Source organism: Zea mays, chromosome 7 (assembly GCF_902167145.1).
Source record: "Zea mays cultivar B73 chromosome 7, Zm-B73-REFERENCE-NAM-5.0, whole genome shotgun sequence".
NCBI classification, from domain to species: Eukaryota; Viridiplantae; Streptophyta; class Magnoliopsida; order Poales; family Poaceae; genus Zea; species Zea mays.
Genome location: NC_050102.1, coordinates 156,469,947 through 156,497,733, shown reverse-complemented (window position 1 = coordinate 156,497,733; position 27,787 = coordinate 156,469,947). Strand labels below are relative to the sequence as shown.

The 27,787-nt window shown below is 48.1% G+C and overlaps 3 protein-coding genes across 3 annotated transcripts; all 3 read left to right on the top strand.

Moving 5' to 3' along the window:
• The first annotated feature begins 7,785 nt into the window (after positions 1-7,785).
• Positions 7,786-12,052, top strand: LOC100216985 (putative DUF231 domain containing family protein). Its single transcript, NM_001143363.1, has 6 exons — positions 7,786-8,274; positions 8,782-8,959; positions 9,344-9,484; positions 10,329-10,449; positions 10,790-10,924; positions 11,504-12,052. Exons 1-6 carry the CDS (start codon positions 7,881-7,883, stop codon positions 11,759-11,761), a joined length of 1,227 nt encoding a protein of 408 aa, NP_001136835.1. The 5' UTR covers positions 7,786-7,880; the 3' UTR covers positions 11,762-12,052.
• Positions 12,053-12,821: 769 nt separating this feature from the next.
• Positions 12,822-14,474, top strand: LOC103633187 (peroxidase 7). The gene is made up of 3 exons (XM_008654871.4): positions 12,822-13,331; positions 13,402-13,753; positions 13,877-14,474. The coding sequence occupies exons 1-3, from the start codon at positions 12,993-12,995 to the stop codon at positions 14,278-14,280; spliced, it is 1,095 nt and encodes a 364-aa protein (XP_008653093.1). The 5' UTR covers positions 12,822-12,992; the 3' UTR covers positions 14,281-14,474.
• Positions 14,475-21,648: 7,174 nt separating this feature from the next.
• On the top strand, positions 21,649-27,459 carry LOC103634302 (uncharacterized). Its single transcript, XM_008655859.4, has 8 exons — positions 21,649-22,772; positions 24,256-24,365; positions 24,464-24,523; positions 24,644-25,234; positions 25,565-25,853; positions 25,921-26,068; positions 26,670-26,760; positions 26,959-27,459. Exons 1-8 carry the CDS (start codon positions 21,858-21,860, stop codon positions 27,074-27,076), a joined length of 2,322 nt encoding a protein of 773 aa, XP_008654081.3. The 5' UTR covers positions 21,649-21,857; the 3' UTR covers positions 27,077-27,459.
• Positions 27,460-27,787: the final 328 nt, after the last annotated feature.

The window sequence follows — 27,787 nt, the reverse complement described above, 5'->3', positions numbered from 1 at the left end:
TCATGATCTAAAAAGTGACGGATTCCTACTATTACAACGACTCAACCGATTATGTGTTTATGTTGATTTTGGATGGTTTTTGCCCCAATGAATTTTATAAAAGCTGGCTGAAAAGCTGAGCGTTTGGCAGTCCGCAGCAGTTTTTGGTGGCCAGAAGCTGACAGAAGCCGAAACAAACAGGGCCTATATCTCATGTTTCATCGTTCCAGCAAATAGCGTTGGCGTGGCAAGTGGGTTCCTCACGCGTGACGCGTCAAAATGTAGCCATACGTACGTACGTTTGGGGTTTGGGCGTGGCCGCTTTGGCTGGATGTGTGCCTGAGCCTGACTGCCTGCCGCTGTCCGGTCCGGCTGTGCAGCAGCACCTGCGCTGCTAGGCTGGTTGCCTTTTTGGTGGGATCATCTCACAGCACACGCGACACGACCCGAGACGACGAGGTGAGGTGAGGTGAGGCTTTCTGTCGTCGGGCTCAACGTACGGAAGATTGGGGAAACAAAACACAAACGCCGGTGTGTGGCTGTCTTTTGGCGCGGCCGCGACGACGGGATCGACTGATGTGAGCGAGCGACTGGCATGGCATCTCTCGCATCTGCACTGCACGCACAGCCGCAGCCACCACGCCTGGTTTCCCCCCGTGCCACGCCGCAACAACAGGAACCCTGCCAGCCAACCCCTGCGTACGTACGTACGTCGTCGTCGTCGTCCATGGCCCCCGGTAGGGTAGCGCAAAATACTCATGGCGGCTCATCAAGTGCCTCGAATCGCGGTGGACTCGATTTAGCTCGGCACCGATCGGCCGGCAGTGTTCATCGTACGTAGGCGTAGCTGCGGGCTGCGCGTCGACCTAGCTAGCTCGACCGAGTCCATACGACGCACAAGTACAATGTACAACGGCCCCACCCCAGCGCAGCAGGTTCCGAGGTGGGGTCCTTGGGCCCCGTCGCGGTCCGGATGCAACGTCGGACGGACGCGTAGGGTCTCGGACGACAGCGAGCCGGGGGCGGGAAAGGTGACGCGACGGGCTCGGCTCGCGAGCGTGCGTGGGGTCATCACCCGGCCGGTTAAGACGTGCACCGGCAACCAACTTGTCAGTCGAGGGCCCCTCCCCCCCTGGCCTGTCGCTGACCTCCTGGGCCCCCCGTCCCTATATGCTTTCCGTCCGGGCGCCCCTGATCCGTGCGATGCGTTCGATTCGCGCCGGCCGGAGAAGACCACCCACCCAACCCAAGTCTGATGTGCCTCGGTCATCCCTACTAGCAGTGTAGCACGAGTCTCGCGCTTCATTTTCCAAACAGTGTCATGACTGCATGATTAAAGACGGAGGGCCGGGCAAAAGGCAGAGGAAAATGGGGAAACCCAGGCCAGGAGAAGAGGATCACAAGACACCGCTGCAATGTGTGTGTGTTTGGCTGGCTGGTTTGGTTTGCAACGGATTGGAACGGAACACAAGGCGTTGCAGGCTCCTTTCTGCTCGGAAAGCGTTGACACTTTTTGTCCTTGCCGGTTGGCGGTTGCTGCTTGCTTGGTGAGAGTGAGACAATGACGACGACGACACCAGCCACCATGCAGGTCCTCTCCACCTCTCTCACTGCAGCTTGTTGACTCTTGCCACAGAACGGGGGGTTTTTTTTTTTTGGGTGTGTCAATGTATGATCAAATTGCATTAGACGAATAAGCTAGAGTAACGTGGAAACTACTGGCGGAAATCCACTGGAGTTGGACTACCAAACGAACACACAGTAGAGGCCGGCCTCAGGCCTCAGCTCGGCGGCGTCCTTCAGCTGCTACGATCTCTCACCCAATTCAAAGTTCGGATGGGAAAAAACTACGGGGGCGCTGCCTAATGGTAACAACTCATCAGCAATTGGAAATGTCGGATGGGGGATTTATGCATGCTGCCAACAACTCAACTAGCTAGGCCTCTTGTCGTTTACAGTACTATGCAGTATAGCGTAGCGCCTACTGTGTGTCTGTGTTATTATGCAACTCCAAGCCTATCATGGAAGCCTGTGCGTGTCAACCAAAGTCCCTCTCCGGTTTTTGTCTCCTCCGATCTGACGATCCCTACTCTACTCGCAGAAATAATTACCGATGCAAGACATTAGCCTTATTTCTTTGTGGTTAAGGTTTTGGGCCAATAATAAACTGTGTACTGCCTGTCTATATACCTGCCCAAACTTACCAGAATTCCCTCCATCCTACAAATTTTTAATCATTCTAATTTTCTTGGAGAGTCTAAGCATCTTAAGTCCGATTATTAGATAATAGTATTTATGACATCGAATATATGTATCATTAGATTCGTCATCAACTATATTTGTGTAGTATATCTTCTTGATGTCATACATTTTTATAGTTGTTCCTATAACTTTTATTTAGTTAAATTTGAGAATGTTTTGACTCGACAAGAAAGTTAGAGTAACTTATAGTTTAAAACCGAGGGGGAGTAATTCTTTACGCCTTTGGAGAGGTAGTAGAGACCGGAGATTGGTTAGCACTAAAGGTTTCAATCCGCCAATAATAATGTTTTGGGGTTACTTGAAGATATGGACGATCCTGAGCTTCTACCAGTTTGGTGAGCTAATCCTCCTCCCTGGCTCGCTTATAATAATGATCTATCAAGACCATTTGTGCACTTAGTTGCTATAATAAATAATTGAGCTAGTAGAGCATCTTTGCTGCCTTTTCGTGTGCCTTATTAGCTTACCTAGGCCACTCAGGGTGCAGGTGCGCGCGGACTCTCCCTCCTGAAGATATATGCTAGTGTTTGAAACTTTTGAGTCAAACCTAATGTCATACTAACAATAAATAGACAGCGTCACAATGCAAGTCACAAAACAAGATCAACCGGGGGAAAAAAAATCCCGGCATACCACATGGATAGAGGTTACAATCAGTAACTTCTGAACATGTGGACCCGCAGCCTATAAATATGAGTGTGGCTACACCTGAACCAGTTTGCATACCGTATGTGAATAAATTTTTTTTTTCTAGATCAACCACGGGTCACGGCCGGGTGACACCTCAACAAGCAAGTCGATCCTGTGACATGTGGCCGTAGCTACTAGAAACTAGGCTAGATATATAACACACTGTAGTCTGTAGAGACGATCAGAAACTATCGCATGCCGGAACAGTGGTCCGTATCTTGTGCAACAGCAGACGAGATGATGATGATAAATAGTTAGGCCAGATCTGCATGCATGCATGCATGTGCATATGGTGCACACGTACGTACGGCGCTGCTGGGCAATGACCATGCACCAACCGCCTAGCTACCTCGACTCGACTGCTCCACCAGCCATAGAGCAGCTTTGGTGGCAGTGGCAACGACGATCCAAGTCCAAGTCCAACTCGTCAGGTGGTTCTAACTTTCTAGCTTTTCACTGGTCGCCTCGCTCTCCGGCCGCCGGTTCGGAATCAGATGAGACAGCAGACGACCGATCCATGAGATCATGGATCGGCGGGGATGACGGATGCATGGAGGAGGCGGCGGGATGCCGGACGCGTGAACAGCGGATTCACCCGCGGATCACGCAATCGCGCCCGTGGGTTTTGGTCTGTGCTCGCCGTCGCAGAGGGCACTGCTTCGACGATCGGCTTGGGTGGTGGTCATCCGGGTACTGTTGTCGCATGGATCCAATCCAACACCGGCCTGACAGCGACGGCTTAACCGCAGCTGCAGCATGATAATCTCACCTTCTATTCTTCTGCATGGGGGGGCTTTCAGAGAGCTAGCTGGCCCTCCTCGTGCTGTCCTTTTCGTTTGGTTATACTGTGTAGGCGGGCGTTGCGTATGAGAAGCAGCAGCTGCAGCATGGCATGGCAAGCTAGCTAAGCTAAGCTAAGCTAAGCTTAGCTAAGGGTGGGTGTTGGTCTTGGTCCATCAGTCCACGCCTCTGGTGGTGATGCACAGTGCAGCAGCAGTCAGATGGAAAAAAAAAAGAGAATTATCAGCAGGCTTTGGTACTTCCATAAAGCTTTTTGCTGTCGTCGAACCAAACAAAAGGGAGTCAGTCCTATTGTACGTGGCTCTGTTGGAAGCGGCCGCGGCCCCGCCATTTCGTAAACTGAACGCTTATGTGTTTTCTTACCCACTTTTTGGTGAAACTGGCCTGCCTGCAGGGTTTCCTTCTTTCAAAAAAAAAATAAATAAAATCAAATGACGGCTTGATGGTCGAAGCAGGCGAGACTGACAATCTTTCTACAAAAAAAAAAAAAAAAAACTCAAAACTTCACATCATAATCTGTTAGCTCTACGGCTGTTTTACAGATGGGGAAAGGGAACACCTTGAGAACAAGGGCAGAGATGTGACTTTGCAGCTCATATTAACTCCTGGATTCTGGCACAGAACGATTGTTTAGGTCCGTTTTTTCGGACAGATAACATTAACAATCAGGCAGCTGGTCAGCTCTCTCTGTACAGTAGTCTGTTGCGTTTTACTAGTACTGACTGCGTCTTTTTTGCGCGTTGGGATGGTGTGCGTGTGTGTACAAGGGAGAATGTAGAGCGCCAAACGCTGGCCCAATTTGAACACTTGAACAGCAACTGCACTGCAGGTAAATGAAATCCATCAATCAGAGTCACCAGTCCGGCTGGCCGCTGGACCATGAGAACCAGTTTTTATTTTTTCAGTACAAAGATGCGAACCAGGTCAGAGCTGAGACCCGTGACTGAAAACCAGCACACGTATCTGACGGCAGCTAGCGCACTTTACACCTGGACGGATCAGTTGTCTCCTGCTCCTGCCGCGAAAACTTGTCATGCCTTTGCCTTCACATGGATCGGAGTCTCTCTGGTCTGGTGGGTGGTGATAATATACGTGAGGTCGTGAGCGGCTTGTCATGGGTTGGGTTGGGTAGATAACGCAGGCGTATCCGGCGGCCGAGTCCGGCAGCGGCAGGTAGGAAATAGGAATAGGATGCCGGATACGACGACGACGACGACGCCGCCACGGAAGGGAAGAAATAAACACAGCGTGCGGACGCGGCACGAGACAAGCACTGCGAGGAGCGAGGACCGGCGGGCGCGGGCGAGTAGAGTTTTATTTGCAACAAAGGTCAGCGCCTGCGCCGTGCAGGTGCAGTCGGCGCCTCGGCGGTGTTGTCTGCATCTTGCTTCAGCTGGCCTGTGCCGCCGCCGCTTCAGTAATAACTCTAGCGTGGTGTGTGGACACTGGACACGCGTAGAGTAGAGAGACCGGAGACGCATCGCCAACACGCGGAAGAGCTCGATCTGCCTGTCCCGCCAAGCCATGGCCCCCGAGCGCGGTTGCGCGCGGCGACCAGCTAGCCCGCACCGATCGACGATCGACGACCGCTGCCAGATCGCCAATGTCCGGCGGTCTGCGCGCGGCCTCCGTCCACTCCACCGGCCCCGGTTTGTCAGTGTCCGGGTCGCTCTCACTGTCACGAGCGCGCGGCAAGGGACGCGGGGATCGTGGCAGATCCCGTGAGCGCGCGACACGGCGTCGCGACGTGAGCGCCCTTTTGACTCGCCGAGCAAGGTGACAAGCTAGGGCGCAGATTAGATGGACGCCGACACTCCGTCAGGGGACGTGCTCCTTCCTGCTCGCATTGCAGCTCAGATGCAAACTCCGGCCACGCTCTGCAACTGCATGCGCCGCCTCTCGGACTGCCCCCCCTCAATTCACCACCACCGCCGCCAGCTCATGAAAACCTCAAGACTTTTCCTGTTCTTCTAGCTGTTCACCTGCAGACTGCAGCTCCTTCGCGCCTCACAGTCCTCGCGTCGCGTGAGTGCGTCCACTGCCGTACTACTGGTACGCGTACTGGTATGATTGCGATTTGGGAGCTAGGATGGCGATGGTCCCTCTGCTGTGGATTGATGCATGCGATGCTGCCTGCTGGTTTTCAGAGTCGTCTCGGTTTCACATGACGATGATCTATGATCTATCCATCGACGATGCATGCAATTTATGAAGGATTGGTTACTAGCTCAACGTACGCCAACGGCACGTCCTTCTTCGCTGACTTTAACTCATCCTTTATCTCGTACAGCGATGAAGGATTATAACGTTCCGCTGCAACATTGCATATTTGCATGGACGACGACGACGCGTTGATGTGGCTGGCTGTTGAAACGCTCGCTATAACAACGTACGGTAAATTCTGGCTGCAGATCGCGTCCGGCCAGGAGCATCTTGAGAAACTCTGACTACCACCACATGCACATACAGTCCACTCCAGGGATCAGGGGATGCAAAGTCACAACTCTGAGCTGGGGCTCCAAAACCACAGATGGTCAGATGGAACATCTAGCGCGGCACACACCGAAGCCAAAACTTGTATACCAAATCATGCATGTGTGTACAAGCTATAGCTAGCTAGCTGGTGACCTCGCTCTGCTGTTATGATAATGATCAGCCTTGGAATACTTATTGTCGGGTGTCAGCAAAGTCGTGGATGTTAGAAGTACAAGATAACGATGTTTACGCAGCACGGCATGCAGCAGGCAGGCGGGACCGGACCGGACAACGCCGCTGAAAGAAACGCGCGCAGCGCCGGGCGGAGACACGGGCACTCTGAAACGACGACCGACGACGCACGAGACAAGGGCTGCCAGTCCCCCCCCCCCACCACCACTCCTCTGCGCGCCTGAACTTTAAGATGGTTTCACCTCATGCATGCAGTCATGCTACTGTATCATCGTCAACTAGTGTAAGGATATTATTGTTTTCATGATATTTGTTATCTGTGTTGTTTTTTTGTCTTGTGACGTATCAATCATGTCCAATTATTTCAACGCCTTCGCTGTCGAGTCACGGGCACGAAACAGAGCTAGCGGCTACAAGTACAGGGTTGGTTGGTACTACGTGCGTACGGTGAATACATAGGGTGTGAATGATAGGCACAGGCACGGCACCGGTCGCGGTCCAGAGTCCAGACTAGCCGGATCGAGTTGGAACTTCAGAACTTGGAACCCATGCAAGTTTGCAGAGGCAGTCTACTGGTTGCACGGGTGGACTGACGACGACGACCACGCCGCGGTCCGGCCTGGTACATGGTGCACAGGTGGTGGTACATGACGCACGGCTGCTGGTCCCCCCGCCGTCGCGGTAGCCGTCGCCGGAGAATCAACGCGTACTGAGAGGCCCTTCTGAGGCAAACTGATAGGCAATGTCGTTCTTTGATGGAACATCTTGCGCTCGATATTTTTTGCCCACGCGCGTTTGCGTCACGCTTGTAGTAATTTGTGGCTAGTTTGTTTTTTAACAAAAAAAGCGATAAATAAAAAAGAACGTGAGGGAATATAATTATTGTAGCCTGCATGTATCATGTATGGATACAGTACAAATGTACGCCACATACGTTCTCCATAACGACAAAGACCGACCAATGTAACACCATTACACGGAGAAAATGTGTGTTCTCTGTAATAGAATATCTACGTTAGGTCTTGTTCGGTTATTTTTATCCAACTCTTATATAAATTAGATGAGATTAATAAAAACGAAAGATTTTAACTTATTTGAGATTTTAATTTGATCCAATCCACATAGATTAAGTGGAAAACAAATAAGTCCTTAAATTAGGTACAACGACGCTAAAATTACACATACTATTTTACACATTTTTAATATTTTGAAACTATTTAACAAGTATAAGTGTAAAAATAAAGTTATAACTCAGCTAAAATAATTTTTTTTCCTTCCGAGAAAGATGCTCATGAAATTGACCCACACTAATGTCTAGTACGTTGAGGCCCGAACTCGGCCTGTAAAGGCCCGGTACTTGTCTCGTTTTTGTTTGGGCTTTGGCCAGCAAAGCTCCTCGGCACGGGCTGTGTAGTGTAGGGCCCACCGCGCAATGCCCGAGATCTGCTTCGCTCGCCCAACCGCGCCCGCCACCGCCTCCCATGGCACCGCCGGCGAGGAGCCCGACAGCGGGGCCTCGGCGGCGCGCCCTCGTCGTCCTCGCCCTCGCCCTCCTCCTGCTTCTGCCCCTGCTGCTGCTCCTCCACCTCATCTCCTCGCCTTCGCCTCGACACCTCCCCGCGCCCCGCACGCCCTCCCAGTCTCAGGCCTGCGACTACTCCGCCGGCGAGTGGGTGCGCGACCCCTTCGCGGGCTCCTCGCTCCGCTACGACCATACCTGCAAGGAGATCTTCAAGGGATGGAACTGCATCGCCAATGGCAAGGGTAACGCCCGCGACTTGCTCAGCTGGCGGTGGACGCCCGCGGGGCCCGGGTGCGAGCTCCCCCGCCTCGACCCGCGCCGGTTCCTGGAGCGCCACAGGGACACCAGTATCGGTAACTTGTCACCCCCCGTTTCGCTGTCTTTGAAAAACACCTCAGAAATTTGACGTGCGATGCGGCTTGGTGGGGACAATGTGCTGTGGTGTGGTCGAGTAGCTTTCAAAGAACCGATTCGGGTGTTAGGGTTCCCGGGTATGTAGAATGCCTTTGCTTGCTGGTGTGGTTGGGGATGGGAGTAACCTTCGAAACATTGATATGCATTTATTAGTTACTTATACATCTCAATAAACTAATTTGCGTAGGTGTATCATATTTTCCAGTTTCCATCTACTAGAATTGTTGTGTGACGCTATGTTTGCATGTTCCATTTTCCATTCTGCAACATGCTTCTAATTAGATTATTAGAATTGCCCCATGGTAGAAGCAAGGTTCATTCATACTTCCAAATTCTGAGGCAACTAAGTGTACTAATTTTTTTTCTGCCTGTACCGAGCTTATATATTTAGAGTCTCTGAAATTTGCCTTTCTATGCTCACGATTGTCCTTATACCTTTTTTGCAGGATTTGTGGGTGATTCGTTGAACCGCAACATGTTTGCCTCATTAGTCTGCATGCTCAGGGGAGTCAATGGTGAGGTTCGCAAATGGCGTCCTGCTGGGGCAGACCGTGGCTTCACCTTCCTACGCTATAACCTCACTGTGGCATACCACAGAACAAATCTCTTGGTACGCTACGGTAGGTAAGAAGTGTCATTTCATTTGGATTAACATAAAAAATGGTTACTCGAACATATGGCCTGCTTGTATTGTTATTTATGCCAGAACTTTATTTCAGCTTTGCATATCTTGCTTTCAGTTTACAACTCTAGGTGTAACTTGGAAGCACTGAAATTGAACTATCTCCCAGTCAACCATTCTCGCTACCTTGTTTAAGCAATAGTGGATTAATGTTAATAGAACTGTGCTCTTATCAGTCACAATGTTTCTTAAGTTTTGCCTATTTGATTCCTTCGAATTTTTTATGTTAATTAAATGCTGATTCAGAACATTTTCTTTCATGGTAGGACACTGTTGCCCTTCTATTGGTCATTTTTTTATCAAACCCCATGTCACTCATTTTGTAGGTGGTCAAGGAATCCAAATGGAGGCCCTCTAGAATCTCTTGGATATAAGCAAGGTTACAGAGTTGATGTGGATATTCCTGACCAAACATGGGTAGAGGCATGTAGCTTCCATGATGTTCTTATTTTCAACACTGGGCATTGGTACGTGAATGTCACTATCCATAGACAGATAAGCATTAAGTTAGTAGCTCTACAGCTTGATACCAAACTAATGGCATTTGTATGATTTAAGTTAGTGGCGCGATTAATTGACAGATCGATAAATGTGTTATTATACAAACGAAGTATTGTAGCTCCATCGTTTCTCTTCAAAGTTCAAACTTGACAAAAGTGCACTGAACTACTTATTGTTCACAATATACGTTTGTAGCATTAATACATCAGAAACCTATGCCTGTATTGGTAATTGCTACTAAATAACTTGTTCCTGATGGAAGAAGTGTGATTCAGCCCACTGTTTATCTTAAAAACTCGACCGGGGAGGGAAAGACCGCCCTCCCGGTATTATATTAAGAAGAGACCGAAACAAGGTCTCAACCGAGAAAATTCCTGAACCTTGGCCTCCCATCACTAGCGGGCCGTCACCGCCCACTCTGCAACGGTCTAGCCAGAGGGTGGCGTGCAGTAACCTGGGAGCGCGCGGGACACAACGAGGGGATTTTTTTAACCAAGCCATAAATACGCCCCGAGGGAGATTGAACCCGGGACCTGGAGGTGTTATTCGGAAATCTTAACCATTACGCAGCCCATTGTTTACCCTTTTGAGGGCATTTCAGTTGTATTGAATTTTCGCCACAGCTATCATGTTGGTTTTTGCCTTCGTCGATAAACTAGACAAATTTGTGACACACATGATGATATATAATGAAGGGCAGCATACCACCTCTGTTATCTCCTGATTTCCTGAAAATTTGATTTCTCTTGCTCTGTATGTAATCTGCATATATTCTTTTATCTCTGACCTCATTTGCTTTGTTGTACTTAGGTGGTGGGCACCCTCAAAATTTGATCCAATACGGTCACCAATGCTGTTCTTTGAGAAGGGGAGGCCAATTGTACCTCCTTTACTGCCACCGGCTGGACTGGATCTGGCTCTTCAAAACATGGTATGTCTATAGCCTTATTTCTTCTTGTTACTAAAAGTTCCAGTTAGAGTGCCCTTGCTGATATCTGATGACCATTTTATCTGTGCCTGAAGCTCATATGTAATTGAATCCTGATTTTCTCTTACTATGCAATGGACTGGCATTTCCCTGTGTGAAAAAAGTACACTGCCATGGGACATGGATATTCTACAACTGATTGGGAATTTTTTCTTTGACCATGTGAATTTGATCTAAATGGAATTATAACATTTCTATCTCTTAAAAAATGCTACCTATGCCAGTCTATGTGAATGACATTCGGCCTATCTTTCTCATGCTCTGAATGAAAAATTTCCATCAGATATCCTTCGCGAACAAAGCAACAAGACCAAACACAGTGAAATTCTTCCGCACTCAATCTCCTAGACATTTCGAAGGTGGTGACTGGAATGAAGGTGGATCTTGCCAATGTAATCAGCCCTTGTCGTCAAAAGAGGTACTGATACGATACTAAGTACATGATATGCTTAGTAAAATAGCAAACTTTTTATATCCTCATGCAAGCTGTTTCTTCAATTTTTGTTCCAACATCATGCATAATATGATGCATGGATATGGGAATGTGCTGAAATACTTCCTTGTCATGTTCCTGTGTTATCTGGTATGGCAATTGCAACATAAAGAATGAGAAAACGTTCATTGAAGATAATATAATTGCACGATGGTTGGCTTATTGACTTAGTTCTAAGCTCAGTTGGGCATGCTGCCATGTACCTCATCTTTTTTATCGCAATGTAAAGAAATAAGAAACCCTTATCCTTTTTGCATATGGGACATTGCGCTGTAGGGATTTGATATTTTTCATGTTAACATATTAGACAAAATAAAATAATGCATTGTTTTATATTTTATCCTCTGCAATCAGTTTTTGAACAGAAACAGAGCATTCCCAAATAATCATTCACTAACTAGCATACAAGCTAATCCTCACTTTAATTGATTTCATTAACATATTGGAACAAAGCTCTTATGTGAAAATCTATTTTGACTAACATATTGAGGCAAACCTATTCAGGTGGAAGAAATTTTCTCTTTGGACAATAACAGCACTAATGTAGAAGCACGCTTGGTAAACCAACACTTGGTGAAGGCTCTTCAACAGACTAGTTTCAGAGTTCTGGACATCACTCGCATGAGTGAATTCAGAGCTGATGCCCACCCTTCAACAACTGGCGGGAAAAAACACGATGATTGCATGCATTGGTGTTTGCCAGGACCAACGGATACATGGAACGATTTGCTAGCTTTGAGTCTCGAGGCACTTGAGAGCTAGTTGAGAGAGCTCAAGAGCTCACCGGAGAAAATATCCCTAACTTTTTTTTCAGGGGGAATATGAGTATGAAGCATGAATCTACTGGTAGAATAGAATTTTGCTGATAGCTGGTTTTAGGGCTTTTGTTGCAGCTTGTTTCATATAAAGGCCAGGAGCATTTTCCCCCACTTGTTTGACCCTGTATGTTTTAATATCACTGTAGAGTTCCACTGACGAATGACGATATACGAATGCTATAATCGGTCGGATCCATTTTCTTGACCAACAGATAGATGGAGCGTCTTTTGGCCCAGACAACATTATTGACATTTCATTCCTGCAAATTTGAATTGGATTCATGAGTCCCGGTGAAATACCTCCAAAGCACCCACCCCTAGTAATTTCATTCTCTTGCCCTTTTTCTCTTCAGCTGAGACCAGCACCAGTGTGTACCCTCAATTAATATTCTGCTAGCACGCTGTGAGTCTGTAGACTGCAGGAGCCAATAGAAAATTGCAATGTCGCTATATATGTGCATTTGACTTTGTGTTTAGCAGCAACATGCCAACATGGGAGATTGGGAGTTGCCGACATGATGTGATCTTCTGCAGCATGCAAGTGAAGCTCTAACAACATTTCAAAATAGTCTTTCTAATTTTTATTCTAAATTATCATTTAGAGTGTTATTTTCATAAACATGGTCAACCGATATCTTTTCATTCTTTAACATCTAGAGACATTTTTGTTTTCTATCTTGTGCTAGCGAGAAGTCTTGTTTTACTAAAATCTTAATTTGTATTATCTCCGTTCTTAAATATTTGTCGTCCGCTAATTTATTTTTAAATTAAAATTTGACAAATAAAAAAGAACGAAAGGAATAACAATTAGAAATGTTGCTCTAACACTAACATAAGCCATATGGCCTCATACACACTTTCTTTTTCAAATAAATGCCGACAACACGATTAAAGAAGAATATAATTGGATTGCTCCAACGGTCCAACCACCACCACCTACGTGCAGACCATCTATGTATCGTCAATCAAAATGGATGCTGTGTTGCTCCTCACGTCTTTGTAAGCTAGGAGTACGTGTCTGCATGTACGGGGAGGTAACCGCGGTGCACCAGTAGTACATTGTACATATAAACAAGGAGTATCCTGGCGCAATGGAAGCCCAGATCAGTGCCATCCTCCATCACGAGGTAGAAGAAGCCTGAGGACTACCCTCGGCCGGCGATCGACAGAGCAAGATGAGGACGCCGCGGGGTGTCTCGTCGTCGTTCCTTGCCCTCTACGGGTTCCTTCTCCTCGTCGCCGTCTCGGTGGCCGCGACCGGCTACGCCGCTTCGCCGGGGGAGAGTTCCAACGGTTACGGCGCTGCAGCCGGTTCGAACGGCGGCGGCCAGGAGGGAAGCTACACGGTGCCGCCGTACCAGAAGTCCGTGGACGGCCTCGACGAGCGGTACTACGAGAGGTCGTGCCCGAAAATGGAGGAGATCGTCGGGACGGCCGTGATGAAGGCCGTGAAAGCCGACGAGACCCTCGCCGCCAGCATCATCCGCCTCTTCTTCCACGACTTCGCCGTCGGGGTACGTACGTACGTGTGTATCTTTCGTTGGTGGTCGGCGAATATAATTGACATGGTGGTGTGTGGTGCAGGGCGTGGACGGGTCGGTCCTGGTAGACGTGCCCGGGCAGAGCGAGAAGTACGCGGAGGCGAGCAGGACGCTGCGCGGGTTCGAGCTGATCGAGGGGATCAAGAAGGAGGTGGAGGCCAAGTGCCGCGCCACCGTCTCCTGCGCCGACATCCTCACCGCCGCCGCTCGCGACGCCGCCTTCTCGGCCGGGGCGCCCTACTGGTCGCTCAAGTACGGGCGCAGGGACAGGAAGGACTACTCCAGCGCCGAGGCGGCCGACCGCGACGTCCCCATGGGCGGCCAGCGCGTCACCGAGCTCGTCGCCTTCTTCGATACGAAGGGTCTCAACATCCAAGACCTCGTCGCGCTTTCCGGTGAGTCGTGAGTGCGAGAGCAATGCATATATCGATCGATCGATCGTTCGCGCGCGGACACACACACGCACACACATGCTTGTTAATGCTAACAGTGACGACATGCATGCACTATATATGCAGGAGCTCACACGATCGGGCGCGCGACGTGCGGATCCGTGAGGCCGGGGCTGTGCAAGCGCCGGAAGGCACGCACGCTGGACCGGCAGTACGGCGACTTCCTGCAGCGCAAGTGCCGCGCCGGCGGCGACGCGGCGGAGGCGTACGTGGAGCTGGACGGCGAGACGCCCACGGCGTTCGACAACCAGTACTACAAGAACCTGCTGCACGGGAAGGGGCTGCTGGACACGGACCAGGCGCTGCTGGCGGACTCCCGGACGGCCGGGTTCGTCAAGTCGTTCGCGTACCAGAAGCCCCAGGAGTTCGCCCACCAGTTCGCCAAGTCCATGCGCCGCCTCGGCGAGGCGCAGGTGCTCACCGGGAACGAGGGCGAGGTCCGCCGCAAGTGCTCGGCCGTCAACTACTAATGAACCATCGTCATGCACGACCGATCGTACTATTTCAGGCTTGTTGGGGGCCATGCATGTCCGACAGTGTGGGCTGCGAGCTAAACGTTTTTTTTGGGGGAACCATGTGTATTTTGTGATACTACCAATGTGTGGTGAGGTTGTTGAGCAAGAGTTTTTCACGGAAGAGGTTAGTGTTGATTTTTTTTTTCTTCTTCAGGCGACTAATTATCTATGTGACGAAATGAAACGCACGGATTCCGTAGAAGGCCCAACGGGAAAAGGGTCCGCCAACAAACGGGCCTGTATCCTTAAAAAAATGGAGAAGATATCGGAGCGGGCTAAATGAAACGGAATAACAATCAGAAGAGCCATGCCCATCAGCCCATGAACTACTGTTACTACTAGATCAAAACAGGCCAGGGCCTCGTCCAAGCATGGGCATGGCCCATTAACTGCAGGGAAGCAGAACACACGATCACGATGCCTTGGGGGGAGAGAGAATACGTCACCTGACTAGGCTACACTACACCAGCATAGGACACGGCGGCCGGCGATGTGTTGATGTGGGTCTACGCCAGCTAGCTGCTGGCTATCTCACCTGTGCTGTGATGATCTCTATCAGGCCGGCTGGATCGGCATAGTATGATTCCCACAACAAAGAGAGAAGGACAAGCTAACAGTACTAGTAGATAACAGTGTAGGAGCATGTATGCATGGTGCAGAGAATGGCCCATGCATCTCGGTTTCATTATTATGTCTACCCTAGCACCAGCAGGGGGGGGGCGTATGGAGACTGCAAATTACTAATAGCATCATCTCTAACAGTACCATAAATCAGTACCACAATATAGAAATCAACTTATAAAAACAACACTAACAATGTTCTATTTTACAAATTTTCTTTTATTCGAAAATACAGGTCACACTGTAAAGTGTCCCAAATATGCTATACTTTATACTACTCCCTTATCCTTGTTTCTACATAACTCTCAACATTATATATATATATATATATATATATATATATATAATTTATTTCTTAAAATACATGATCCAAGGTTTTACAGTTGGACACGTTAGATGATGTAGTGTTTAAATTTGTGGATAATATTTTAAGATACCTATATGCATGGGCCAATGTCTGGATTAAATATATATTGGATTGTTATAACTACGATGGATCATGGTTGGTTAAAGCGAGAAATTTCTATCTAATCATTTGCTACTCGATGCGTTCGAGGGGGGAGAAAATGGTGAACGAGCAGGAATTTCCTCTGGTTCGCCAAAAGCCAACCCGGCTGCCGGGCGTAGGGGGGCACGCGGCGTGCCGCCAGGGACGCGGGCCGGCAGAAAGAGAGGGACCCAAACCCAACCGGCGTAAGGCCACCATGCATCTTTCCTGTCTGTCCACCGGCGCAAGGCACGCAGGGGCAGGGCAGAGCGTGTGTTTTATGGTTGGTTGATCGCTGCTGGCCCAGCAACGAATGCGACGCGACCAATGTGCTTTGCTTTGCTTGTTTGTGTTTATAAGTTTATTATTATTACAAGACGATGTGTGGAGTGGAGATGTCGGTTTACCTAGTATAAAAATAAAATTGGCTTGTGGGCTTTTTGATAACAAAGGGACCCATGGGGGCCCAGTGACAGGTTTGCTGGGCTATTTCCCTTTTTCAATAGAACCGGAGAGCCAAACCGAGCCAGCCCAGAGCCCAGCAATATCAGTTGAGAAAAACACACACATACAATATATGCAAAAAAAAACTTGTTCTCTGCTAGAGATGTCAATGGGGAATTCCCCATCGGGTTATAGCATCCCATACCCATCCCCGTCATGTTTGATCCATCCCCATACCCATCCCCATACCCATCATGGGTACAAAACTTATCCCATACCCATCCCCATTCGGGTTTCGGGTCCCCAATGGGTCCCCATCCCCAATTAAGGGATAACTAGGTACTAACAGGTAGCATAAACAATCTAGATTTCAGACATCACCACATCGGCAAGCACTCATCCATGAACCATGATTCATTCATCAATCCATCAGAAAAGAAATAAGTACTTCGGGACTGATAGAAGAAATGGAGAAATGGAGTTTGCTCACCTTCCTTGGTCACCATCTGAGTTCGTTGCCGCCCGAGAATCCATGGTCGTCATCGTCGTCTAGGCAGGACGTAGCATATGACTGGTTATTTTAGAGTTTTGTTTTTTGCTAGTGTGCTAGTTGCCTTGCCGTGTTGCCTTATTGGGCTAGGACCTGGGGCCTGGTGCGCTGCCGTGCTGGGCTTGGTGGCCGGCTCGGTCTCAACTCATTCATACAAACACGGCAGGTGTACACGAATGAAATACCCATAGGTAATCGGGTTCGGATTATTGCTTCCCAAACCCATACCCGTTTACCCAATGGGTGGAGATTTTGTCCCATATCTATACCCATGGGTACAATTTTTGTCCCATACCCGTACCCTAATAGGGGAATTCCCCACGGGTTGGTGGGTATCGGGTCCCATTGACATCTCTATTCTCTGCAGACATGCATGCATGCAGTGATGCAGAACTAGCTAGCTACTGATGCAGTATAGATATTGTCAGAACATATGTAAAGATACAAAAAAAAAGGACACAGAGAAGAAGACGGCGGCAAAGATCTGGTCCAAGGGACGAACCTTCTCTCTGAGACAGTACGTAATAGTGTCACGCTACAGCTGATTTGAGAGATGCTCCGTGCAGCTGTATGTATCGCCGTATCGGCCGGTAGCATCTGTCCGTCAGTCTGCACGATTTTATTCCCCCTTCGGAACACGCTAGCTACACCCTGCATTCACGTCACTTCCACCGATTGCGAGCATGCATGCATCAGTTGCCTTGACGAGCAATCATCCATATTGGTAGAAGCACAGAAGATTACGCTTTTTTATCTTTCGTAGGGAAGCACTGTGGATAAGGAGCTCTAATTTTATATTATAAGATTTAAAAGTCGAATCGTATTAGCATCGAGCTCTATTTTCATGAAAATAGTGTTTTTAAGGCACCCTTCGAGGAGATTAAAAAATTCCACGAAACTGGTCTTTTGTTTCAGTTTATTTTTAAAGATATAGCTCGTGGAGCTGGAGCTGTTTGGACAGAAAAAACTAAAAATAAATCTAATATTATTGAAGTGAGGCTATCCCAACGTAATAAACTAAATAATGTAAAATCACGCGCGTCAGCGGACTGCTGAAGCGGAAAGATGAAAGGAAACGAAAATGGCTATCTAGCTGGGCCGCGCGCGCGCTGCAAATATTAAATATTTTACACAACAACGCTCGACAAATTTCAACTGTCAGAAGGAGAAAAAAAAACAGAACATAGTATATCATACGCTTGTTGATCCTTAATCTCATGTCTCCCTATTCCACGCAAACTAAAATACATTTAGCGGCCCGGGATCGTTGAGGGAGGAGAAAAAAAACAGCTTGATGGCAAATTTTATTTGTTAAGGGCCGGACGTGCTAATGATGAGGCTGGCCAGTGGCCACACATACACAGCGCGCCGCTCTTTATTAGGTACCTTCAATACTAGTTCTGAAAGGCTCCTGCACTTTAAATAGAATCACTACAGTGTACTATAGGTATATGTATAAACATCTGCCCTTTTGGCGCTACATCCGTATAGATATAGGGCTACATAAATAAACAGAACGCTGTGCGCAAAAGATGGGGCAGGCAGGATTGGGACGAGATCATGGTGCTTGTGGTTTTGTCAATCTTCTTGACTAGAAAGTGCACGCTGAATATGGGCCCGAGGAAAAGACAGATTAGTTGGCCGTTCAGCTAGCTAATTAAGCAGGCTAGGAAATTTAGTCCTAGATTCTACTCCCATCGACCATCGTCTTTTCAAGCACGCACAGCACAGAGGAGACTAGCTGCAGCTAGAGTGCTAGTGCGTCCAAGCTGGGCTGGAGGGCTACTGACCGGCGCCCGATCCATCGAATCGGCTAGGGTAGGCAGCAAGCCCGCCGGCGCCGCGCCCGCCACAGACACAGTTCGCATACAGGCCGGGGATTGGGGATGGCCGGAGCTGCACTTCAGCAAGCTTAATCTATAAAGCTTAATATTGTAAAAGCCACGGCAATAGTCACAGCCCGATTAAAAGCGCCAACAAGCAGCTGGAAACCTCTGCAGCCTGTCTATTTGCGGGACGAACGGAGCGGAACGGACGGACCCCGTTGGCCGTACGCGGAAAAGGCTACTACGAAGATTGCATGCGTATACACATGCATCGGCAACCGCGCGCCGCGGGGTAGGCTGGCTGGATCGGCGCACGGTTCTGTGGATCCCGGTCTCCTGCCAGGGTAGGGTCGTCGATCGGTCGTCTCTTAGCAGATGTCGTCCGCGGGGTAGGAGTAGGACAGCATAAACACGGAGTACTAGCGTTGCTATGCAAACCTAATTAAAAGCATCCAAATTAAAAAGCATACAGCAACAAGAAGCCGATGCAAAATTAATTTGCGTCACGAGATATGGTCGTGTTGTGAGCGCCATGCACACCAAACGAATTTATTAACGCCGCCCGGCCCCGGCCCCCGCGCGCGTCCATGCAAACCTGCTACGTTCGGGCTCGCCCATTTTTGAATCGATTTTGAAACGACGTGCACGCGATGCGATGCGATGCGATGCGGTGCGGCTCTTTGTTCGGTTTGGAAATCGGAATTTCCTTGGCTCCAATAGCTTAGGCACCTTCTTTCTTGGGTTTGGGCGCGCGGGAGGCATGCATGCACAGGCACAGCACAGACGGACACCAGCACAAGGTGGTCACACACTGCTACGTGCGTACAGTACAGAATGGTGGTTGAAGGCAGGTGCCAGAGGAACTGTACACACGTACGGAGTGTATTCATTTATGTAGAGTCGTTGGATCGTCGGAGTACGTAGCCAGCACCGTACTACTACAAGTAAGGATTTATACACGCTGGCTCCAGCAGTCTCTCCATGCCACCCCTTCCTATTTCACTTGTTAGAGTGTGGGGGGTGGGTCAGGTGGTGTGGTGGGCAAGAAAGCTGACCAGACAGAAGTAGTAGTATTCGCAGAGGGTCAGGGTCAGCCGGTCAGGGTATACGTACGTTTTAGGTGAAGTTTTGACCAGTGAACCACTCGATCCAGAAATTCTGGAACTTAGCAGTTAGCAGGGTACCGTACCGCGCGTCGGCTAGCTATGTTCGCGGAGCAACGTTCTCTATATATATATATATCATCTATATCCGTCCTTTACAGTGTTCTCTAAAAGATTTCATCTGCTATATCTACTTTCTCTCCAACAACGTCCTCTAAATCACGTCATCTATATGTAAATATCTATATTAAAGACATTTTTAATTTTTTAATTTTTGTACATACGTATTTGTCATACTCTCAAATGCATTGTACATATTTTAGTTTTATTAAATCGGTTGTTTAAAGTATTTAAATAGATAGAGAACCGTTTAGAGAAACTCTACATATAGAGGATCCAGCAGCGTTCTCTAAATTTAGAGAACCGTTTAGAGGACGTTGCTGGAGGGAGTAGAGGACGTCCTCGTCCTCTAAATTTAGGGTACAGGACCCTTTACAGCTCCTTGTTGGAGCTAGTCAGAGCCAGTATAAGGCCTTGTTCGTTTACATCGGATTGCACCCGGAATCGTTCCGGCTAATCAAAGTTTATATAAATTAGAGAAGCAATCCGGCTCGGATTTGTTCCGACCCACCAATCCGACACAAACGAACAAGGTCTAAAGAGGAAGGAGTCCGAACCGATTGTTTCTTATAATAATATGCATCCAAGGTTTTTTTATATATAAAGAAAAACTCTGTGCACAGACATCGTACGCAACAGTCTGAGTCTCCCATGATCTGTGTTGTGTATGTAACGTGGATATATACAATTGAATATATGGGGAGGGGTGGGCGACATGCGTTGAAGTCGGAGGGAGGATTGTATGTTGTATCTAAACGTTCGTTGCCATCTACTACTACTAGCTAGCAGTAGTATATACTTTTTAGTAGACTACTACGACTAATAACTGATGCAGTTACGTAATTAAAAACCGGTTAAATATTAAACAGCGGTGTTAACAGTGAGCGTTTCGGGCCGGGTGATCGACGACGGCTCAGGTCACGTCACGTGCTTGACAAGTCGATCGGGGGCCTTCTGAATTCTGATACTGACTGAAAACTGTTCCATTTATTTTCCTCACCGTCAGAGGTAATATACCACCATCAAGTGGTCGTTTTTTTGGCCTTAATTACTCGTTGCTGATACTTCGGCCACGTCAACGGCTACTTGTTAGGCGCCAATACGTGCGACGGCAACTCTCGGTCACCATATATACGGATTAGGCCCTGTTTCAATCTCGCGAGATAAACTTTAGCAGCTATTTTTTAGCTACTTTTAGCCATTTATAATCTAAACAGGAGAGCTAATGGTGGTAATTTAAGCTAAATTTTAGCAATTCAATTCATATAGCTAAAGTTTAGCAGGAAGCTAAAGTTTATCCCGTGAGATTGAAACGAGGCCTTAATCATGCCGTTTTTCCATAAGGAGACTGACACGCATGCATCTCCTGACAGCCTGAGCGTCTTGGGTGAGGCCACTAGATCATGCGGTGCTCTTCGTGCCAGTTCATCATGTCGGATTTCGTGTCGATACTGTCACCATATATACGGATTGTTTTGTGCTTAGTGTCCAACTATTTAACACGGGCCATTTAGGCCCCGTTTCAATCTCACGGGATAAACTTTAGCTTCCTGCTAAACTTTAGCTATATGAATTGAAGTGCTAAAGTTTAGCTTCGATTACCACCATTAGCTCTGCTGTTTAGATTATAAATGACTGAAAGTAGCTTAAAAAAAGCTGCTAAAGTTTATCTCGCGAGATTGGAACAGAGCTTTAGTTGTCTACAAGTGAGGGTTATGTGACCGAGACGCAGAACTACGTACGTGCCTCGGTGCCGGGAAATGCGAACAAAACGCCGTCAGGCGTAGGTGCTTTTTTAGCAGAAGCCGCCAACGACTTTTTCAGAAGACTGGACATCGGCGACGCTAAACTCACCGTTGCAGCAGTAGTCCTATAGACCTTGCCCGTTGGCCCCCGAGCCGGGGCGGGTTTTCTGCCGCCACGGTTGCCGGACCCCGGACGGGCGCGAGCGAAATCATGGGTCTACTTTCTCTTTCAAATTCAAAAAATCAAAAACAAAAACAAAATAACCATCGGTCTGGACGCGACGAGATCGCTCTGTAAACCACGTGGCAACACGTTGCCGGCGCGACTCACACACACCACACCCGGCAAAGGGGCAACGCCGCTCACACAGTCACACGTCTCGGCGTACGGCGGGGATCTCCTTCCTCCCCCGCGGCCCCGGTCTGCGCCTAAATTTAGCGGCCGCCAGCGGAGCCACCACCTGATCAAATCCACTCGCCTCCCGTTTCCCTCCCCTCCCCCTCTACTGTCTCCTCCGCGAAAATAGCCAGCAGAGGAGGGCCGTGGCCACCGCACACGCGTCCGCCCGCCGTTCCCCTCGGCCTCGGCGCGGCTTCACCTCTCCCCCCGCCCTGCCTCCCGTCCCATTTCCGGCCATGGCCTCTTCGGTGGCCGCCATGCCACACGAGTCCGCCTCATGGAGGGACCCCTCCCGCCCCACCCCGTCCAGAGGCTTCTTCAACATCCTCATCCCCTCCCCCGAAGCCGCAGCGGCCTCCTCCTCCTCCGCCAGCGAGCCCACGCCCAGGCGCCGCCGCCAAATCCTCGACCGCTGGGCGACCGCCGCCGCCGCCGTCACGGCCAGCGCCCCGCCGGCCCCCGCCGACCAGCGCCGCCGCGCCAGGGACGCCGAGCTGTCCGAGCTCGCTTCCGCCACGCGCCCCGTCGCCGCGCGCGCCGCCGTCTTCCGGGAGCCGTCCCCGGCGCCCTCCGACGCCTCCTCCACGGCCGCGCCCGCGGCTCCGGCGGCGGCGGCGGCGGCCACCGCCGCCGCCGTTGCCACGCCCTCCGAGCTCCCGCCCGCGGGGCCCCGGGCCTCGTCGCTCATCCAGCGCTGGCGCGCGATCGAGGCCGTCGGGCCCGCCACGCCGCGCCCCGGTAGCGCCGCCGACCCCGCCACGCCGCGCCCCGGCAGCGCCGCCGACCCGGCCTCCGCCTCCGACTCCGACACCGGCTCGCCGCGCGGCCGCGTCGGCTGCATCGTCAAGAAGCTCAGCGGGGCGTCGTCGCTGCCCGAGGATGAGCTCGACGACGCCGCCAAGTCCGAGCTCTCGCTCTCGCAGTCCGCGCCCCCGTCGCCCGCGCCCACGCGCGACGCCTCGCAGTACCCGCCGTACGCGTCGGGCGCGATCAACTGCCCCCGCCCGCCGCAGCTCGTCGTCCGGACGGTGCGCGGCCGCCGCGCCATGGAGGAGCTCGTCGCCGCCATCGCGCACCGGCGGAGGCGCGAGGTCGCCGCGCTCGCCGAGAGGCACGCCGTGTCCCGCTTCGCGCACAAGGGCAGGATCCAGGTAACCTCCACTTCTCGTCGCAATGTGCGTTTTCGATCATCAAATTACCCGTGTTGATCACCGTCTCATGTACATACATTTAGTAATCATCACTCGAACATTGTTCCGTCTCTCGATCCACAAATCCTTGTTTCAAGCGAGCCAAAATGGTGGGAGCTATTCATTCTGACTCGGTGACTCCCCCACACATCGGATGAGAGTTTGGTGGATCGGTTTCTTCCCAACTGGCGCTGCAGATCAATGTCATGTGCGGAGTCCATTATCGTGTGCTTGCCTTTGTTTCGTCGGGTTCGTTGACATGTCAGTATACAAAACAGACCAAAATGAAATAAATTGAGGGCTAAATTGTTTACCCTCAAGTATATATTTTTTTCAAAGAAAAAAAAAGACCCACCTACTCTTATTTGCTTATTTATTTGCCAGTCCGGATTCTGGTGCAACTATATAGAAAGTTCCACCGAAAGATCCTGAAATTGTTTGCAACTACATGGACGAACTTCACTTTCACAGATCTGTTGGGTTGTCATTTTTTGGGCCAGAAGAGAAAAAAAGAGTCATTTAAGATGATGCAAACTTTGACTTTTGCAAAAACACGTATGAAATGGAAGTGTATATCTAAAGACAGCAGTGGTGTGGTGTGTCAGCTTATTACAGGTTGTGACTCTGCATATCTAGTGGGTGAGATGTCTTGGGCGAATAACATCTTTCGTTTGTCTGGCTCTTCTGTTCCGTCCACAAACTGTCATGTTATGGAGATGTGGATGATGCACGGTTGTGGTCAAGAGGTCACATGACTTGACAGGCTCATTGCTGGTATATCATCTCATGTACCTGAGGCAGTGAGGCACATAAAAATACGAGTAATGTCTTGGTGGTTTGGTCAGGGCAAGTACAATGCAAATTTCAACAATCCTTAATGCCGTTTCGGCATTGCCTTTGAGGTTTGGTCTAGTTGTTACCGTACCTTCAATCACTTAGAACCCTTTTGGTTATTCTTTACTCCAACTCTTCCCAATAGTGATGTGCGTGGTACTGGCACCTACGAAAGCTGAATTGCTGTAAAAACACAGCACATGTTCGTTGGCTTGTCAGCAGTGATATGTTGTGTTGCAGAAGTCTTGCCAGTTTTAGAGGCAGCTCTTTTTTGAGGAGAGTATTATTAAAATATTTTGATTGCTTGAGACTGCATATGCAGGGCACAAACAAACATAACAAAAACTAAGTTATTTCTGTGTCATTATTCTTTTCTCAAGGACACAAGTATTCTTTTCCTTTTCCTCAAAAAGAATATTCTTCCCCTGAGGCAAAGATTGGTTGAAGCATAGTGCACAATCGATGATGTCATTTATTGATGGATTAATTGTATCGATGTCCTCTCATGGAGTATTGACATTTTTTTAATCAGAGATACTGCACTTCCTTAACCAGGCTGTGCAGTATTCAACTGTAGCTGATCCCCAGATGCTCTTTCACATTTTTGCAGTCCATGCTTCGTCTGAGATTGTTACGCCAGAGAGGTACAGTTGAGGATGAACCGTGGAGTCTACTAAAGCCGGTTAGGCCACACCAACAAAAACATGTGGGCAAGTTGAGGTATTATCACATTCATGTCTATGAGTTCAGCTTCCAGGAAGTGGACATCCAGAGAGCTCAAGCTTAGCTGATTTTATATCTCCAATTAATGGGTGCAGGTACGATAGCAGGGACACAGACTTACAAAAAGCAAACAATTCCTGTCAACAAAATAATAGGTAAATAATTAAAATACATTGCTTGGGTCTTGGGTAGAGCAAGTTATACTTAATTTGAAATAATGGTTGGTTTATGCCTTATTATTGCTAACATATACATATTGTAAATCTTCTTTTCAGCAAGTGCATGCCTGACGAACAACTTTATAACGATAGAGTTCCAGCTGAGGAAAAATCAAATGATATATCCGCTGAAGGCCTTGTTGATGGTTCAGGAAATCTACAGTGTGATGAGCAGATGAAAGCAAAGGGGGATACATGTCAGAAAGATTGTGAAAACTTTTGTGTTCATAGTCAACACTATTCTGAAGCATCAAGCTTTGCAAGGTATGGTGAGCATAGTACTATCGATGAGAATCAGTTTGTGGAAGATATCTCCCCAAGCACTACAAGCACGTTGCATGAACTAGAAACTCCATCGTCCAGAGGAGATAATCTTCGCGAAGAAGACAACCAAAGCATAAACGGTTCCTGGGAAGAGAGAGGGTTATGGATAAGCAGCCTAGGTTGGCCTGCACCAATTGATACTATGAGTCCGGATAGCTGGCATCAGGAAACAATGGGTGATATTGAGAATCATAATAATCCAATTCAATTCAATGACCGCCCCTGGATAGAGTCCCCTAACTCGTGGAGATCACTATGTGTTGTCACGCAATCAGACTGTCATGCTCTGTCACACAATGCTGACATTTGCAACCTTCTTGAGAGGTAAATTGGTCCCAGTCTAACTGTTTTGCATATTGCTTTTGCAAAGTCACATGCATTTAATCACACGTTATCCCTACATTGATGAAAGCATTGGGAATCTGGGATGCAAACGGGCCATTCTACTTTTGCTAGTACGGTATTTCATCTTAAAAGTACCAGTTAGCATTAGTAGTTTTATTGTATGATAGCTAGTTTCAGAAGTTCAAATATCAAAATAATTTTGCCACCTTGTTAAAAAGGGTTATGTAGATCAAAGAATTTTGCATGTGATTTACTTTTTTTTACTGGTTTAACTGAATCAAGCCATGCTATCTCTTTCTTTTCCTGTAGAAAAAAGGTCTCAAAGTCTCTTGAGAGTGACTTCAGCAATAAAATGAACCAGCTGTTGCTAACAGCTCTGCAAAAACAAAGGCAACAACGGATGATGGATGACTTTGGAGGATACTATGATGAACGCATGTACTGGAGACAAAATGATGAAATTCGTGATGCTGATAAGGAGGCATCTGCTCCATGTTCATTAGCCCCTGTCGCACATCTTGGAGCTCATCAGCAAGAGAGTTGGCAGCATTCTTCATTTGGAAGTCAACATCAACACCACGATAACCAAAATTTACTTGTAAGTGGGCTGCTGTTTAATGTCAGCTGTGGAAAGTTATATTCTTACTATATTTTCTCTATCTTAGGAAATGGAAGTCAGGGTAAGGGGTGAAATGTCCCAGATTCATCAGGAAATATATCAACTGCGGAAGTTGGTGGAAAGTTGCATTGCATCCCAAGTAAAGATGCAGCACTCCATTAAAGAAGAGGTGTGCAGTGCACTTCGTGAGGCAGGTGAGTTGTGCTTTTTTTAAGTTTGTCTTTTATGTATGCAACAAAGAAAAAAACTGTGCTCTATTAAAGCAACTAGTTTCCATATAGGAAGTAGGAACTGCTCCTATCTGTTTGTAAAAAGAAACAAAAGATAGAATATGATAACTATTACACTGAGCCAGTCGCGGTGTGAAATGTTGCATTTGGCTTTCAAGGCCACACTGCTTTTTTTCGGAGCTGTCAGGGCAAGTGAGCTCGGTTGCTTTTAAAAGTCCAGTTAGCTGAGATCTCAATTGAGAAGGGTATAGCTATGTTTGGGGAGGCAATACTGGGAAGGAGTTGTTCTAGTCTTTGAAGCAAGACTATGTGCTGCACTCTTGTTGCTTAGATCTTGGGCTGGACCAGCCTACCGCTGCATATCTTCAATGCTCTGTATCGTACCTTTGGTCCACTTTGATGAATTAACTGATTGTGTGATGAGTCCTGTGCACTACCTTATGAACTTAGTTTGGTTATCTTTGCTAGTGCCCCACCGTCTATTGCACCATCTTTACCGTATTTTATTTGTAATCATTGATGCGCATCTTCACGCTTTTTTTTTCTGATGCCATTTCTTGAACAGGCTTGATGCGAAGCCAACCCGACACAGCAGCAGCAAAAAGGGGTAACTGCTGCATCTGCCATCGAATGCAAGTTGACTCTCTACTTTACAGGTAATGATTTGCAGGGATAGTCGGATAGATCATCTACTAGTACTTGGAGTAACTTTAATCAAGAAGTCATATCTTATTCTCGTTATGATTAGTAACATCTTTGTCCACAAATAACCTCCAGACCTAACTAACAATCGTATGAAGTGCACAAATTGGTGTGTGGACTTGCTTCTAACCGCATTCCTTGTGATGGATCAGGTGTGGGCATGTGTGCACCTGTTTTGACTGCGCCGATCAGCTGAAATCGAGCGGCATGAGCTGCCCAATCTGTCAATCTCCTATTGATGATGTTGTTCTGGCGCGGTTGAATTTTTGAGCTTAGAATTTAGGAAAGGCCAAGAGAAAAAGAGCCGGCACTCCCAGATTTAGACGTGGAGTTTGCGAAGCCCTGGTTTTGAGGCGGCTTCTTACCTTTTTGCTTAACCACCACTAAAGAAATACGAGCTAGTTCTTGGAGAAAATGTAAATATGTTTTTTTGGCGCAAGAGCGGTGTGCTTGTATCGCACTAAAGGAAAACAGAGTTCTAATTAAAATGCTGGTTGTATTCCCCGTATGTACCACATCACTTGTTCACGGAGAGAATGTAATGGTTCTGGTTCTATTTGCGCGATAGGTTTGAACTCACAGCATTGATACTCTTCACTCAGGCCTATTTGAACAAATTCAACGCCAACTAATAATATGTTTGGTTTGAGGAATGAGTTAGTCTATTATATTCTTACTTGGTTTGAAAAATGGAACGAGTCCTTCACCATTTCATTTATCATATACTAATAAAATTAATAATAATATGAGAAATACATTTATTACATCAAATTTATGTAATGAACTAATCATGCACCAACTTATTTAAAATAGATTGACTTTTCAAACCAAATATCTCCTAAATCTAATTCAAATAGATGTGGAACAAACTTTGGATTCATATTTAGCATGCAGGAATAGCAAGTTAATGAACATGGAATCGCTGGACAAACAGAGTTGGGCTTCAAAGGCTAATAATGCCGCCCGCGACTCCGTTAATGC

Bases quoted from the DNA above. Each gene is read 5' to 3' on its own strand.
- LOC103633187 (XM_008654871.4), top strand. From the start codon at position 12,993: ATGAGGACGCCGCGGGGTGTCTCGTCGTCGTTCCTTGCCCTCTACGGG. The intron at 13,332-13,401 runs GTACGTACGTAC...TGTGTGGTGCAG, and splicing joins TCCACGACTTCGCCGTCGGG to GGCGTGGACGGGTCGGTCCT. The intron at 13,754-13,876 runs GTGAGTCGTGAG...CTATATATGCAG, and splicing joins AGACCTCGTCGCGCTTTCCG to GAGCTCACACGATCGGGCGC.
- LOC100216985 (NM_001143363.1), top strand. From the start codon at position 7,881: ATGGCACCGCCGGCGAGGAGCCCGACAGCGGGGCCTCGGCGGCGCGCC. The intron at 8,275-8,781 runs GTAACTTGTCAC...CCTTTTTTGCAG, and splicing joins CCACAGGGACACCAGTATCG to GATTTGTGGGTGATTCGTTG. The intron at 10,925-11,503 runs GTACTGATACGA...AAACCTATTCAG, and splicing joins AGCCCTTGTCGTCAAAAGAG to GTGGAAGAAATTTTCTCTTT.
- LOC103634302 (XM_008655859.4), top strand. From the start codon at position 21,858: ATGGCCTCTTCGGTGGCCGCCATGCCACACGAGTCCGCCTCATGGAGG. The intron at 24,366-24,463 runs GTATTATCACAT...TAATGGGTGCAG, and splicing joins AAACATGTGGGCAAGTTGAG to GTACGATAGCAGGGACACAG. The intron at 25,235-25,564 runs GTAAATTGGTCC...CTTTTCCTGTAG, and splicing joins ATTTGCAACCTTCTTGAGAG to AAAAAAGGTCTCAAAGTCTC.